At 40.4% G+C, this 14,608-nt stretch overlaps 1 protein-coding gene across 7 annotated transcripts in view; it reads left to right on the forward strand.

Annotated features, from left to right (window-relative positions):
• Positions 1 to 762: 762 nt before the first annotated feature.
• The window catches only part of NBEA (neurobeachin), a gene marked incomplete at its 5' end in the record, with an annotated part of 512,607 nt that continues 498,761 nt past the window's right edge, over positions 763 to 14,608 (forward strand). For all 7 annotated transcript variants that reach the window (XM_082765401.1, XM_082765407.1, XM_082765402.1 and 4 more), the window contains one exon: positions 763 to 1,050. In XM_082765401.1, coding sequence (XP_082621527.1) covers positions 763 to 1,050 — 288 coding nt within the window. The remainder of the gene's footprint in view (positions 1,051 to 14,608) is intronic.

Here is a 14,608-nt window from a genome sequence, read left to right on the forward strand (position 1 = left end):
TTCGTGCAGCCACTTTTAACACCCCGCAGCCCGGGATCGGCGCGACCACCGCGACTGGGAAACACGGGACGCTGCCACCCTTCGTGACGGGGCGCCTCCCCTCACGAAGACCGCCACCCCTCTCCCTCAAGGGGCGCACGGCGAGGCGGCGGGGCCGGGGCCGAGCCCTTTGCCGGGGGCGGCCCCGCGTTGAGGCGGGCGGGCGGGCGGGCGGGCACCACCCCGGCGCTTCGGGCGGCGGCGGCTCCGCTCCGCTCCCCTCAGGGCGGCCCCCGCTGCACCTGCTCACCTGCCGCCCTGCCGGGAGGGGGGGCCCCGGCCCATGCCCGGCCACTCCCCCCCAGCGGGCTCGGCGCAGGCGCCCTAGCGGCTACCGCAGGCAGGGGGCGGCAACATGGCGGAGTGAGCGGCGGCGGGCTCGGCTCCACAACAACAGCGGCAGCGGCGAGCGCTCGCCCCGCCGCTTCGCCTCCGCGCCCAGCCCAGCCGAGCCGAGCCGAGCCCTGCCCGGCAGAGCCCGCTCCTCCCGCCCCGCGGCGGGGAGGCGGCCCCGGCTGGGCAGCCTCGGGCTAACGGGGCATCGGCGCCCATAATAATCCCTCATTATAGCGGAGCGGGGGAGCGGCTCCGGGGACGGTGCCTGCGCCTCGGGCCGGCTCCCTGCGGCCCCGCCGGCTGCGGCTGCGGTGGATGCTCGGCTCGGCCCGGCCGGGCGGGGAGGAGGAGGCGGCGGCGGCAGGTGCCGGTAACGGCGGGGGGTAAATGGCGAGCGAGAAGCCGGTGTCGGGGCCGGAGCCGCAGCCCGCGGGGCTCATCTCCGTCGGGGCCGGCGGTGGAGGAGGTGGTGGAGGAGGAGGAGGAGGAGGAGGCGGCGTGGCGGTGATGGGGGAGCTGAGGGCGCCGGGCGCCGGGTCCGTGGTGCTCCCCGCGGGGATGATTAACCCGTCGGTGCCGATCCGCAACATCCGGATGAAATTCGCCGTCCTCATCGGGCTCATCCAGGTCGGCGAGGTCAGCAACCGGGACATCGTGGAGACGGTGCTGAACCTGGTAAGCGGCCCCGCCACCCCGCCCCGTAGCGCCCCGGCGGGCCCCGGTCGCCGTCGTCGTCGTCCCCCGCTCACCGGGCACCGGCCACCCCCTGCCGGGACTGCCCCTTACGGCCCTCCAGACCCCCGCACTGCCCCTGCCCTGAGCCCCCCGCACACCCACGGCCCTTCTCCAGCCGTGGGCGGACCGCCTCGCCTTCCCCGGCTCCTCTGGTGCCTGTTTTCCCGATAATAACGCCAGCCGCTCTTCCCCCTCGGCAGAGCCCCCCCGAGCGCTGCCCGAACTCCAGGCAGGACCCTGCGAGGTGCGGGCAGGCCGCTCGTCCCCTGCCCACCGCCTCCCCGCCGCCTCCCGCAGCCTGATGCTTCACGTTAAATGCGTGATACAGAGATGAAGTAATGGGCAACTCGGGGTTCTGGGTGCTGCCGTGTAACCTGACTTCTTTGGAAGAAGAGCGGTGTGGATGTAGTAGCTGTTTTTAATTGGGGAAAAAAAAAAAAAAAAAGGTTAGAAAAGCAGCCTGAGCTGCTGGCTTTTCTTAGTGGCTGAAGCATGTGAAGGGTTTAACCCTGTGAGCTCAGAGCTGGCTGAGCGTTTTATGTAGGGAAGGGGGAGGAAGGAGATTTTTGCAAGGATTTAGCGTGCTTTAATATCTCTAATAAAGAGTTAGTTGTATTGCAGTGTTGGGCTGCTAGTGTTTAAATAATCTGTCAGGCTTTCCAAAACACATTCTTGTCCGCAAAGTAAGTGCTGTTCCCAAATTCAGGGTCTGTGCATTGCGAAATGTTATTATTTTACGTTGGCGAATAGCTTGAAACAAGGAGATGGTAAGATGTAGCTCCTTAGTCATCTGCTCACTTCATGGAGTGAAAGAGTTACTGCAGGACTGTATGACTTAATGTTTTTGCGCTACCTACACCAAAGCCTGAGGAACCTACAGAAGCCAAACGAGTGGATCTAAAAATGAATCACTTTCAATTATGTGCAATTTGGTGCTGCTCCTGAATGCAAGATTTGCTGCAGCAAAGCTTTTGAAGCAGTTCAGTCAATGAAATATCCTCTATTTTTTGCATATAAAACAGGATGGAAAAATGACTGCTTCAAACTGAATGGCTATTAATTGAAACTGCCTTTGTTCCAAATGAATTTACTGCTTCTGACCTATACCCGTTTTGTAGAAAGTCGTGTAAAAATATATTTTCTTCCAAAGACTTTAAAAGGATGTATTCCCCTGTTTGTTTGGTACCTATTTGCATTTGACCTAGCACAGGCTGAATGGAAAAGCTGCAGCATGCAGAGAAAGACGTGATTTGGCCAGATCATTTTAATGTTATGGCTTATACAAATGCACAGGGTTAAAACCTTAATAGTTTTTTGAATGGGTCAAAACAGTAATCTCATATATTTCCCACTCCTCTCTACAAGACATTTGATACTTAACTGAAGCATGTTTTTTAAATATTTTGTATAACTATAGTACAAGTCATCATAACTTTATTGGATTTTTACCCATTGCTGTAAAAGTAGCACTCAAAAGAAGGGAATGGCATACACTTATTTCATTAACTGGCTTTGTGTGGATCATGACAGATACTAATTTTTTTAATCCTTTCCTGATTATCTTTCTTCTTTCATTCTACTTACTGATATTTAAGCTTAGTTTAATTCTGGCTGTTAATGCATCAGCAACTGGACTAACATTGGCTTATACTTTGGGGGTGTTAGAATGTGTTTTAGTATTTATTTGGAGGACGTACAGTGCTTGGCTGTAAGATCTACCTTCTTAATTAGTTGCTATTGCTGGAAACTATGCTTATATTTAAAAATAAATGCAACTGTTTCACAGTTCTCTCAGCACCAGGAGACATATATGAATGTGAAACTGCTTGGGAGTCTGCTGCAGTAGCGATGCATTCTGGATCAGTCATTACTTAACAGATGGACTGTAATATACAATAGTCAGTATTCCCACAGCAGAGAGAGGTTATATTGTCTGCTAATCTTTTTCTTCTCAGTGCAGCAAATGTCTCAAACTTCTGCTTCTATATTTGAAGCTTAATTTACTCACGTGTAAAACAAGCATAGTGAATAGGGCAAATACAAAGTAAAGCTGATGTCATACCCCTACACCACTAAATTTTAGCTGATTCTTTGTTAAGGATTTTAATAGCAACTTTAAATAAAATGAAATTTGTATTTTAGAAGCATTCTTGTGTGAGTGGAGGGAGAGAACTTGATTATTTTTTTTTCCTTTGCCTTTATCTTTACTATGCTGTTTCTGAATGACTTTTAATGCAAATGTGATAATGAGTAGCCAGTGTTTAGAGCTGATCTCAGTCTGTGTTGTTTCTGAAAGGAATATAACCTATGGTTTAACACAATGGGTATTTGTAAGTCATTTGCTAATAGCATTTTAGTATTAGAATGCTGCATTGCTATGATTTAGTTATTACCAGGTAATCAGAGGTTAAAGTTTGAGATACTTTTTTCTTTTTCCTTTTTCCTTTTTTTTTTCTTCTTTTTTTTTCTCTGTCTGAGATTTCTTCTTTCTTCTATGTAAAGCTTAAAGAAGTCTTTTGATTCTTCCTACATCTGCTATGAAAGCAGCAGCAAATGCCTGAGACAGAACTTTTGTTTGGCTTGTCCTTGCCCAGGAGATAGTCAGTTCTCTTTCCTGTTAGTTTTCTTCTTGAGCTTTCTCTAGGACAGTTGTTACTTTGAAATGTTTGATTTGGTGATCCCACACAGTCGTTTGATACTGCATTTCAGAGTTATTTCATGTGCTACATTCTGATGTTGATGGATACAGTGACTTACCGTGTCTGCGAGTTGATGATACGCTTTAATCCAGTGTTGAAAATCTTTTTCCATGTTTAATGTTGTTGGATTTTCACCGTTGCTAAATTTTAATAGTTGACTTTCCACTCAGACAGTGTTTAGTTTGTGTGCATGGCTACACTGTTTATGGGGTTTGTAGCAACAAACACTTATCTTTTCCTTAGTGACCCTTCTTGTCCTCTGAAATTGCTGTGTTCACAATCGTGTTATACCAGTGAATTTGTTTAATGAAACATCACTTGGTAGAGTTGTTAGTATTGCTTATATTATTCTTCGTGGTTTAACGTTAAGTGGAAAACATAATGGAGAAAGGAACCCGCCCTTCACGTGCAAATGCCAGTGAACTACTTACAGTTAACTCCTAGCTAACAAGTTAACTCCTTAAAAAAAAAAAAAAAAGTGCTAGCATTAATAGTATGAAGGTCAGAAGATGCTAAGAGTCTATGAACTGCAGGCTTTTCTACCATGATTTTCTAGAATATAGTATTTGTTTCCCATTTCTGGAAATGGGAGGGAGCTTCCCATCATACCTCATGCATTCTTTTATGATGATGCTTATTTTGAGGTTTGTTTTATGGGTTTAATATGAATTCCCAGGTTCAGTGTGCTCCATCTCACATGTACTTTGTTTTGACATTGACCTTTGTGTACTATGAAGTAGCAAACTGAAAAATACTTTCCTCCCAAACTGTGTAGTCCTTTCATTGTTCTTTGTGGTTTCTCTTTGGGGGTATTTTGACCCCAGTTCCATGCATCTATTGATGAAGCAGGCTTTTCCTCTTTGAACAGCTCTATTAGTTTTCTTAAAATACTGTCGAGGACATTGGTATAGCTATGATAGATGCGCTGGTTGGTGTTCTCCATAGTCCCTGTGCTTCTTGATACCTTTCATTCTTATGGTACATGTTAGGCTGGTGTTAAATTGAAGCTCTGCACAGTGTGCACCAGCAAATACAATATTAGGGGTGGAACTGGGTCAGCCTGCCCATCTGTATTTTTACTTTACTTCAAGGATATTTTTGTTTTGCTTGTTTCCTAGTTAAAAATTTCACACATGGCCTTAATTAATTGGTCTATAATCCATCACCAATAGCTTTTCCTTTCATTATTTTTACTGACTTGCTTCCTTAATTCTCAACTTTTTCAGTGTTTTAATGGTTTGGGGACATTTTTTTCTTCATTGTGTGCTTTTAACTGTCACTTGTATGGCCAACTTTCATCAAATAAGCCCATGTGAATTGCATCGTCTTTTTGTTTAAGAAAGCTTTCTTTGTTCCAGTTTGAATTTCTTAGAATTTGAACTCTGTAGTGCTGATTCCGTGGCAGTGCAAAATACGAAAGGTGAACAGGAAGCCAGCTGACACTAAAAAATTGTGACTGCTGCTGACACATGCTGCTTGTTTTGCCTGTGCGTGTTGAACAGATGATGTGATGCAGATTTGAACGGATTTCAAATTGATGCAGGTGTAACTGACCGGTGTTGTGCAATCTGGAAAACTTTGTTTCTTTATGTATCTTTTTTTTTTTTTTTTGGTCAGGCTACAGAGTGCTTGAAAGAAGTAGGTCAGACACCAGGCATAGTTCAGAGACTCTTGCTGTTCTTGTTGACTTCAGCCCACGCTTCTGCCTAGCTCTTCTTATTTTCTTGACTGTTCCATCCCACTTGGGTGTTAGTCACCCCTCAGAAGAGGTAAGCCATTTTTTAGGGCTCCATCACGTGTTGTACTTGCAGGAATAGCATTTGCTGCTTCAAAGCAATGGGTTTGGATCATGTGAGAGATGATTCTGGCCCTATGGTCTTTTTGGTAGTAGTGGTCATGAGGAAAAATGTGAAAGGAAGCATATATAAGAAATATGTTTTTAACCATTGGTTGAGTGTTGTCTTGAGCTAATGTTGGGTTTTGATATTTGAGTTGTTTTAATCCACTTACAATCTTGGTTGCTGCAACTTCCTGGGGCAGAGGTCTCTTATTGTGTGGGGAGAATTGCTTTTGTGCCCTGAGAAAGGAGACCTCATGAGCTTTAGCCTCAATCATGTGGCTTGTGTTTGTCTTGTAGAACTGGCTCTGCAGGCTCAAGAATCTTACTCCATTTTCTTGGCAGAAGCCTTTCCATTTTTTGTAGTATAATTCTCTGCTGATGGACAGTATTATTCAGAAAAAACAAAGTTTGCAGGAACTTTTGAAGCTTTTTTTATTTTTATTTTTTATCGTATCTGTGTTTCTGGTTTTAGGTAATATTTAAATTGAGGTGTCAGTTCTTGTCCAGGTTGCTGTCTGTCCCATGGTCCCTCTCCTGCCCATCCTGTCTTCATTCTAAGCTGCCTGGGAATGACTGTAGAAACTACCAGACCTATGGAAAAAGTGCAATATTTGATACTAGAGGTTGTAATAGCAGCCATGTAGCTGCCCAAACATGGGCAGCTACACAAGCATACTCTAGTCACTGTTGCTATCTAGTACCTTTGTGGAAAACTCAGTTCTGGTTACAGAAAATCTTGCACTGGATGTTTGCTTATTTTCTTCTAGAATAACTACTTGCTTTTAGCTTTCTAGGTGTTTATACCTAGGTGGAAATTCTTTTTGATCCTTGTATTAGTCATGAAGCCCTCGTGATATCTCAGCAAGCTGGCTTGGAATCTTCTGTGATTCTGGTGTAACGGATAGATACATTTCTATAGGCAATATATTTTTAACTTTTACTGACTTGCTTCATTAATTCTGTATTTTCTTAGTATTTTAATGGTCTCGGGACTTTTTTCCTTCATTGTGTGTTTTTAGCTGTCTCTTCTACGGCCAGCTTTCATCAAATAAGACCATGTGCATTTCATTTTCATTTCATTTTAGAAAGCTTTCTTTGTTTCAGTTAAAATTTCTAAAAAGAAAAAAATATATATATTTTTTGAGATTGCAGTGCTGAATCCTGTGATTCCTCTGAGTATTTCTTACCACTTAAGTTTGAATAGGTATTTTCTTCTTAGCTTTACATCTCACTTGTTTTTACAGGATTCAGTTCATGGTTTGTAAGGGAAGTGAACAACTAAGGATTTTTTTTTTCTTTTTGTCACACTGAAGTAATAAAGCTCTGAGACTGGTATCAATAAAACTCCTCCATTCTTTGTCCTCTTCCCCCTACCTGGTACCTTAGAATCATAGAACGTCCTGAGTGGAAAGGAACCTGCAGGGATCATTGACTCAACTCCAACCCTAGCTATGTTTTATCCTTTTGCATCAAGCAAAGGGATAGCACCTTTCTCTATCAAGATGCTATTTTTACCAAACTGTGACCTCATTCCACATTTACACTGTGTGTTTTACAAGACAAAGTATTCAGCTCTGTGCTCAGTTATACACTAATCTTTGCCCTCCATATTTTTCCTCACTCCCCCACCTTCACTTTCTGAACAGTATTCAGAGGGGTAGAAGTCAAGGGGTATAGCTCGTTACATTAATGAGGCTGATGTCTAGGAGGCTACGGTGCAGTTTTTCTTCTATTTTAATGTTTTGTTTTTTTTTTCAGTGCTTCTGCCCGTACTTACCCTATACATGACACGCTGTGAATAACTACATACTTAAAAACAAGAACAACAGCAATGACAAAAAATTATCTAGTCATCTCTGAATTTTTTCTGAAGGGTTTGTTCCCTCTGCCTTTCGCCATACTGAATTCAGTCAAAGTGGAATGAAATGTGTGATTGGGTTAGTACCAAAACAGCAACTATTATATCCTGGTAAATACTGTGGCTTTTAATGGCTGTGTTAACTTAATAGGCTATCCGAGTTGCTTTAAATCAGTCTCATAATCTTATCTGTTCATTACTTGGTACTGAGTTTTTTTCTTTTTGTACCATTGTCTTGAGAAGTCTACCATCTTAAATTAACCTTTGTTGCTTCAGGTTGCTGTAGTTTTTTGTAGCACTTTACACACAACACATTGTTGCAGCTGCCTCCTTAGTTGATTTCTTGTATGTGCCTGGTGACCAAAGGATCCCTGCAATAGTGTTTGTTTATGTTGATGAAGTTTCATTTATTTTTTGATGGAATTAGATCTTTAATTACTACTCATGGTTTTGGAAATACCCTAGTGGCTGTTTTAGTAATTTTTGCATAGAGAAAACCTTTAATTTATCTTTAAATCTGAACAAAATCTAGAACTTGCTTTTATAATCAGAGGTGGTTGATCTTTTGAAACACCGATTTTGAATTTGGTAGTCTACCTACCACTCTTGTCTTCTAAAGGTTTAGATGCACTTGGGTGCACACCTATCAATATATGATACTCAGCGTAATGATTAAAAACAATTTTTAAAAATGTATGTATTTGTGAGGAGCAACATACCACTTCCTTAAGGATAGAAATACATGTTTCAACTACAGGATTATGTTTGACTTTAAGTAATTGAGCTATAGGTTCTTAACTTCTGATTTAAGAAGTTTGGTTATTACAGTAATCTCAAAGGGACAGATTGGGTTCTTTCTGATCAGAAGTTGTGGTGCTTCTCTATCAATCTACTGACTTGACTCTGCTAGAATTTGTATTGTGGTATTTTATGTGGTTTAGAGTTTGTTCTGCTTTGGAAGTACATGGACAATAATAGTCTTCAGTAACTAAGTAAGCCAGTATCGTTCTGGTCTTACTGAGCTTTGTACCATGATGTCAATTCACTTATACTAATACAACCCTAATGTACCTACCCGGCTTTAACTTCAAAATTGGGTTGCATCAGTGAAATTGTTCCAGCACAAAGATTCTTGGAAAGCTTACATAAATGTGAATACTGCTTATACTGTTCAATGGCTTACAAATGCTTTATTTCTTTAGCTGTTTATAGTTGAAAGCCTTTCTTAACTATGCAGGCTAGATTTTTTTATTTTTTTTTTTTTTTTTTGAATTAGCTGAAAATGACATAGGGCAAGATTTTCACATACGAGTGAAATTGTTATTTATTTGACTGCATTTAATCATGTTTGTTTTGTACCTGATGACGTTTGAAGTGCTCTTACAGTGTAGAGAGAATGATGGAAATAATCAATCTCCTGACCGGAACCTTCTAAACTAACTCCAGTACCAGCAATATGGCATTGTAATCTGTTTTTACATGATCTCACTCATCCTGGCCTTTTAAATTTTCAGTATTCTTTGATAGATACTAAGGAAATCTTATGTTACTTTTATTGACTTTTGATTGCCTACTTTGAATTGATTGTTTAAGAACCACTTTAACATTACTTTTTTTGTAATTTCTTATGTAAAAAGAAAATGTTTTGAATATTTGTAAATATAATTGTGAATATGGAAGTACAAAGGAGCAGTTACAAACCTACTGAAACAAAGAGTCATTCCTAATACAGATTTGTATAAAACTGAGATATGCTTTTATTACCTGTGGAATAATAACCATGAAGTATATGTCCAAACTGGTAATGAAGTGACTGAAGCCAAGCCTGGACTTGGACTGCTCATCCGTGACCAGTCTGTTTGCTCTTATTTTTAAGCTTTTTGTAGCTCATTGCATTAATAAATATTTTTTGATTTAGTTGTGAACTGAAAATTTTCCTATGTCACTTTAAGTGTTAAGAACCATCCTTTAAAAACAAAACAAAAAAAACATACTTTGAAATCAGGGAAGATTTCTGGCTTAAAGTTGAATATATGTTTTATAGCTAGAGTGGGGAAGTCATCTGTGCCTTTCAATAGGACACACGCATCAGAATGTGACTACAGAGTTCTGTCAACTCCAATTGTGTACCACACCCATAACGTGAGCAAATGTACCTGAAGGTTGGGAAACACTAAAGCACTAAATAATAATAATAAAAACTGAGAACGTTATGTAGGGAGAATGAGCTTCCCAGTCATCTAGGGAATGGACTTGGGGCTTTTGTATCTTTGCAGGAGGACATTAGCTGCAGCTTTCTAATTGCAGGAGGAAAGTTGAGGGAATGGGACAGGAGCTGTTGTCTGAAATAAGAAGAAAAAGCTGGTTTTGTAAGAGGGATGCAGCTGCTTTCCTTCTTCAAATAATAATTTTTTAATCTTAATGATGCATACTAAGGGGCCTCTAGAAACTACAGTGCGGGTATGTTACAGAAAATGGAAGGAGATTAAGAACTTTACTATGTAGTATTTTACACATTCATGGTTGATGTCTTTTGGCATTTTCTTTTGATATTGAGAGCTCCAATGAAAGCTATCATTACCAGCTCATTTTTTACATATGCAGTAGGATGGTTGGCCTGAACATGTTCCTCCATGAAAAGAAACTTCAGCATGCTGTCCTAGGCTCACATGGAACTTTTTTTTTGTTTATTTCCCTCATCCAAATCACAATAATAATCATGCCGCTAAATTCTTCTCTTTGGCACTTACAGTACAACATACTTCTGAAACTTCATTGTTCAGGCACTTTTGTTAAGCTAGCAGAATCACAGAAATTTCTTAGAACTGTATAACAGCCAAGGATGGCAGGGACTTCTGGAGGTCACTGGACAGAAGTCCATGCTCAAAGCAGGGTCAACTAAAGCAAGCTGTGTAGGGCCTTGTCTGGCTGGGTTTTGAATATTTCTAAAGATGGAGGATCCCAAACGAAGTTTTTACTCAGGTGTGATTGGAATTTGCTGTGCCTTTTGTCGGCCATCCCGTCGTGGGGTGCTACTGAGGAGTCTGGCTCCATTGTCTATACTCCTGACCTCTCCCCTGTTCTGTCGCACCAAAAATAAGCATACAAGTTGATAACATCTCTTCATACCTTCTCTTCTGTCGAGACCATAGGCAGTCTCTCAGATCTCTACAGACTTTCATTGTATGTCCGATGTTCCAGCCCCTGAATCATTTGCATGTTTAGGTCCTTATTCTTCTTGGGCAGAAAATAGTGCTCCCTTTTCCAAAACATGAGAGGTAGAGTCTGAAAAGGCTTTTAATTATAGCAACTCCTTTCCTCTTCTCACAGTAGGAGCTACTGTGATTTGAACATCTGCTCAAATGATCCAGTCAATATTGCTATGGCTGACCCAGCAAAGGACAATTTGCACCACACGCAGCTGGGAAAGGAAACAGACCTCTGTGAGCTGCAGCAGTGGGTGTTTACTTTTCATCTGTTGTGCCTGCTGGCTAACAGATAGCCATGCTCAGACACACAAACCTCTGTCTGCAAGTTCTGCAAACCGCGGTTATGGTTCTAGGAAGGCTTTATTTCTTGGATTTCAGAAATATGACATCCACATTTGATATTCTGCTAAAAATGTATGAAAATTGTATAAATGGCTTAATGTTGAGTTAATGAAACTTTGCAGCTCTTAACATATATTTTAAACGCTACCTTTTCGAATACTTAGCATGAACTGAAATTAGACCTGAAGAGCTATTAGCATAGTCTTCAAAGTTAAAGATGCTTGATATCAGTAGAAAAAAATACTAATATTCGGTACAGAGCCAACGCTCTTTAAGTTATGAATCCAGTTTGTTGAAAATAGTCAAGGTTTTATATAAAGTCTAATTTTTACAGGTAAAATATTCAATAGTAGTATATGTGTATATAAATATATGTAACGTAGAAATGGTAATGTGTTACACAGTCATCACTGCTTAATAATATTTTAATCATTCTTGTTTTGTACAAATAAAATAATTCTGTTCAGAATAACTTGTGTGATAATAGTCACATTGTGACTGGAGCCGTGTGTAGGTATAATCACTGAGAGGGAGTCAGTCACTGACAGTTTATACAGTACAGTATTTGACATTTTAAAGGTAGTGCTCATTGAATAGGAGTTGGTGCTGTCTTTAAAACAAACTGCTCTTCAACAGGTGTGACTTCAGTTAATAGTTGCAGCTATTTCATAAAACCCAAAGGCAGGTTGTTCCCAGTTCTCACAGTTATGATCATTTCCCTTAATACTTGCAAGTTTAAGGGATTCATAAAACAATGAAAAATTATTATAATAAATACAGATGATCTTTTATAAACAAAAGCTTTTTCTTAAAATGTATTTTGTAGAATACTTATATTTTGTAAAAAATAAAAAAATACTTATATTTTGTAAAAATATAAGTATTAATTCCTATTTAAGAACAAATTCGGACCTACTTGCTTTGTTGCATGTCCTGGTTCAGTTAAAAATTAGTTTTCAAGTCTGTAATCTCACTTGAAAGTAGTTTACTCGAAAAGCTATCACATTTTTCAGTAAGCCAGCATCTCAGCACAGTGCAAATGCATGTAACACATATTAAGAGCCTTTGGTGTAAATCTAAGCAACAATCAAAACGAAGGATACAAAAGGGGAAAGCTGAAGTTTCAACTGAAGGAGCTAAACCGTGTGTGCTGATACCTTTTAGACTGTCAAGGATGATACTTTTCCGTTTGGGTTTGTTCTCAAAAATATCAGCACAAAAAACGTAAGCTAATCACTTAGCTGAAGTTGAGTGATTAAGAAGTGATACTGCTGAAAGGCAGCTTTGCATTTGAAAAAAATAAAAATCAAATGTTATGAGTGGAAAACCCTGAGTACAAGCAGCTACCTCCTCTCAGTGAAGCAACGTCTACCTGGGATTACAGGGACCTTAACATGCATGTGTTTTTCCCTTTTTTATTTTTTATTTTTTTTACTTGTGAGGTGTCTGAGAGAATTGCCACCATCTGTCAATACCAGAGTCTAAGCCTGCATGTGGGTTTCAAAATGCTTTAAGTGTTGATTTTTATTTTTTTAATAAGAAATCAATCTCTTAGAACTAAACTTAGAGCAGGTATTAAATTTCAGTGTAAAAGCAAATACCTTTTAAAATAAAGCTCTTTACAATCAAATTTAAGCTCTTGAATTGTTTGTCACAGCTTTGGTTTGTGGCCCTAGCCTGTCATCTGAGGCTAGAATGGCTGCAAATGCTTGTAATTGAGCTCTGCTCCTGCACTAATTATGACATAACTGGCTTTTCAACTTACTTTAGCTCAACTGAGCTATGGTTTAGCTTACTTATTCCCCTCCTCAAAAGACAGTGACACATACAAAATATTTTCTTCTAGCTCAGATCAATTCTGAATGTGTTTTGTGCTAAGAACTGACATTATCCAGATGTACAGAAAGAAAGCCATAAGAAGCTTGAAGTGTTGATATAATCTAAATCCTTTCTGGAGGTCAGAGGAATCTGCAGAGCACCTTGTTTAAATTATCTCAAACGCCTCTCTCTTATGTTCTCCTCATGAAGTTGCAGTAGGTTTTAGGGCTTCCTCAGTAAGGAAGCTGGCTAGGTAACTTGAACTCAACTGGTACCAGCCTGCCAAAAAGGTTTTCTTAACTCCATCTGTAGTTACCTCCTTCTAAATTATTGTCTCAGTGTTGTTTTGCACCCTGCCCCTGTATAGGTACTAGGGCTTTCAGGGGTGTGCGTTGTTTTTGGGGAGAAAGGTGGTTTCTTTTTTTTGTTTAAGCAGCATATCTGAACTGGCTATGCATGCTTTTGCTGCAGAAGTTTAAAAGCTTAGCTTCTAAATTTCCTTTCTTGTATAGTGTTTCCTAGAGCATAAGCTGTTGAGATGAATGTATACTTCATAGCACAAGCAGGATGCAGTACAAGCTACAGTTGATGGTGCAGCCAATGTGAATTTTGCTTTAAAATTCCTTTAAGATGTCCTGAAGATTTCCTGGGAGATAGGAAGGTGATGTTTGTGGTTTAATAGCATGTCTGAAGAAAGCCGTCTTGGCATTTCTATTTATTTAGAAAATTGAAATCCACCTAAATAGCCTGCCCTTGTGTAGCAGAATGAGATCTTTAAAAAGCTATAATGAAAGGATACTGAAACGTTATTAAAAATTTATACAGGCAAGAGTTATTGATGAAAGCAGCATTTACCAGTAATTGTTAATACATTTTGGTACTGCTGTATCGTAAGTAGTTTCTAAATTCTTAATCTGTGTTAAGCTTGCCTGTTAATATTTTTAATTATTTTTTAACACTTTGTTGTTTTCATACTTTTGCGGAGTTAAGGGTAACCACTCTAGATCAATGGGTTTGTACTGTTACTGAAAATGGAGTGGCCTGAGGTCTTTTGTTGTAAACATCAAAATAAGCTCTAGAAAAGCATACTTCAAGTTATGTCAGCGATCTTGAAGAGAAGAATGTCACAGAAAAAATGTTTTAAGATGCTTTGTGGGGATGGGGTCCGAGGGAATGCTTAGGTTTTAAAGGTGTTGGGGCTGGGGGTCTTGGGATACGGTTCTGGTCCCAGAGATACTGAGTTTGTTTAAATGATGGAAACATTTTGAAATGCAAATGTTAAGGAGGTACAGAAAACATGCAAATTAAATATTTTCATGCATAATTGTAAACAGAATAGCAGTTTTACACAGATTTACACAGATTGATCGATGTATGGTACTTGTCATTTCTGTTTTTCAAAAAAACACATCTGTTTTGCAGCTTGTGAAGTCTGTCTTGATTGGGTTGACATTTGCAGTGGTGACGTATAATTAGAAAAAAATGTGATCGATCCTTTCAGGTGACGAGCAAGGTTTAGTTATGCGTACCGGCTTTCCTAGACACATTGTCATTTCTGATATACCAGTGGATTCTGACTTGTTTTAAGAACTGGCAGTGACGTGTAGCTCTTCAGCAACTCCACTGCCTCCTTTGGAAGGTCTCGTTTGACAGAGAGTAATTGGTTTGTTCTCTCATGCAGATTCCTGACATCTCCCTTCATACAGATGAAGCTATTTAGAATCTTCTTGGA

The sequence above is a fragment of the Aythya marila genome, assembly GCF_965140915.1.
Source record: "Aythya marila genome assembly, chromosome: 1".
NCBI lineage: Eukaryota > Metazoa > Chordata > Aves > Anseriformes > Anatidae > Aythya > Aythya marila.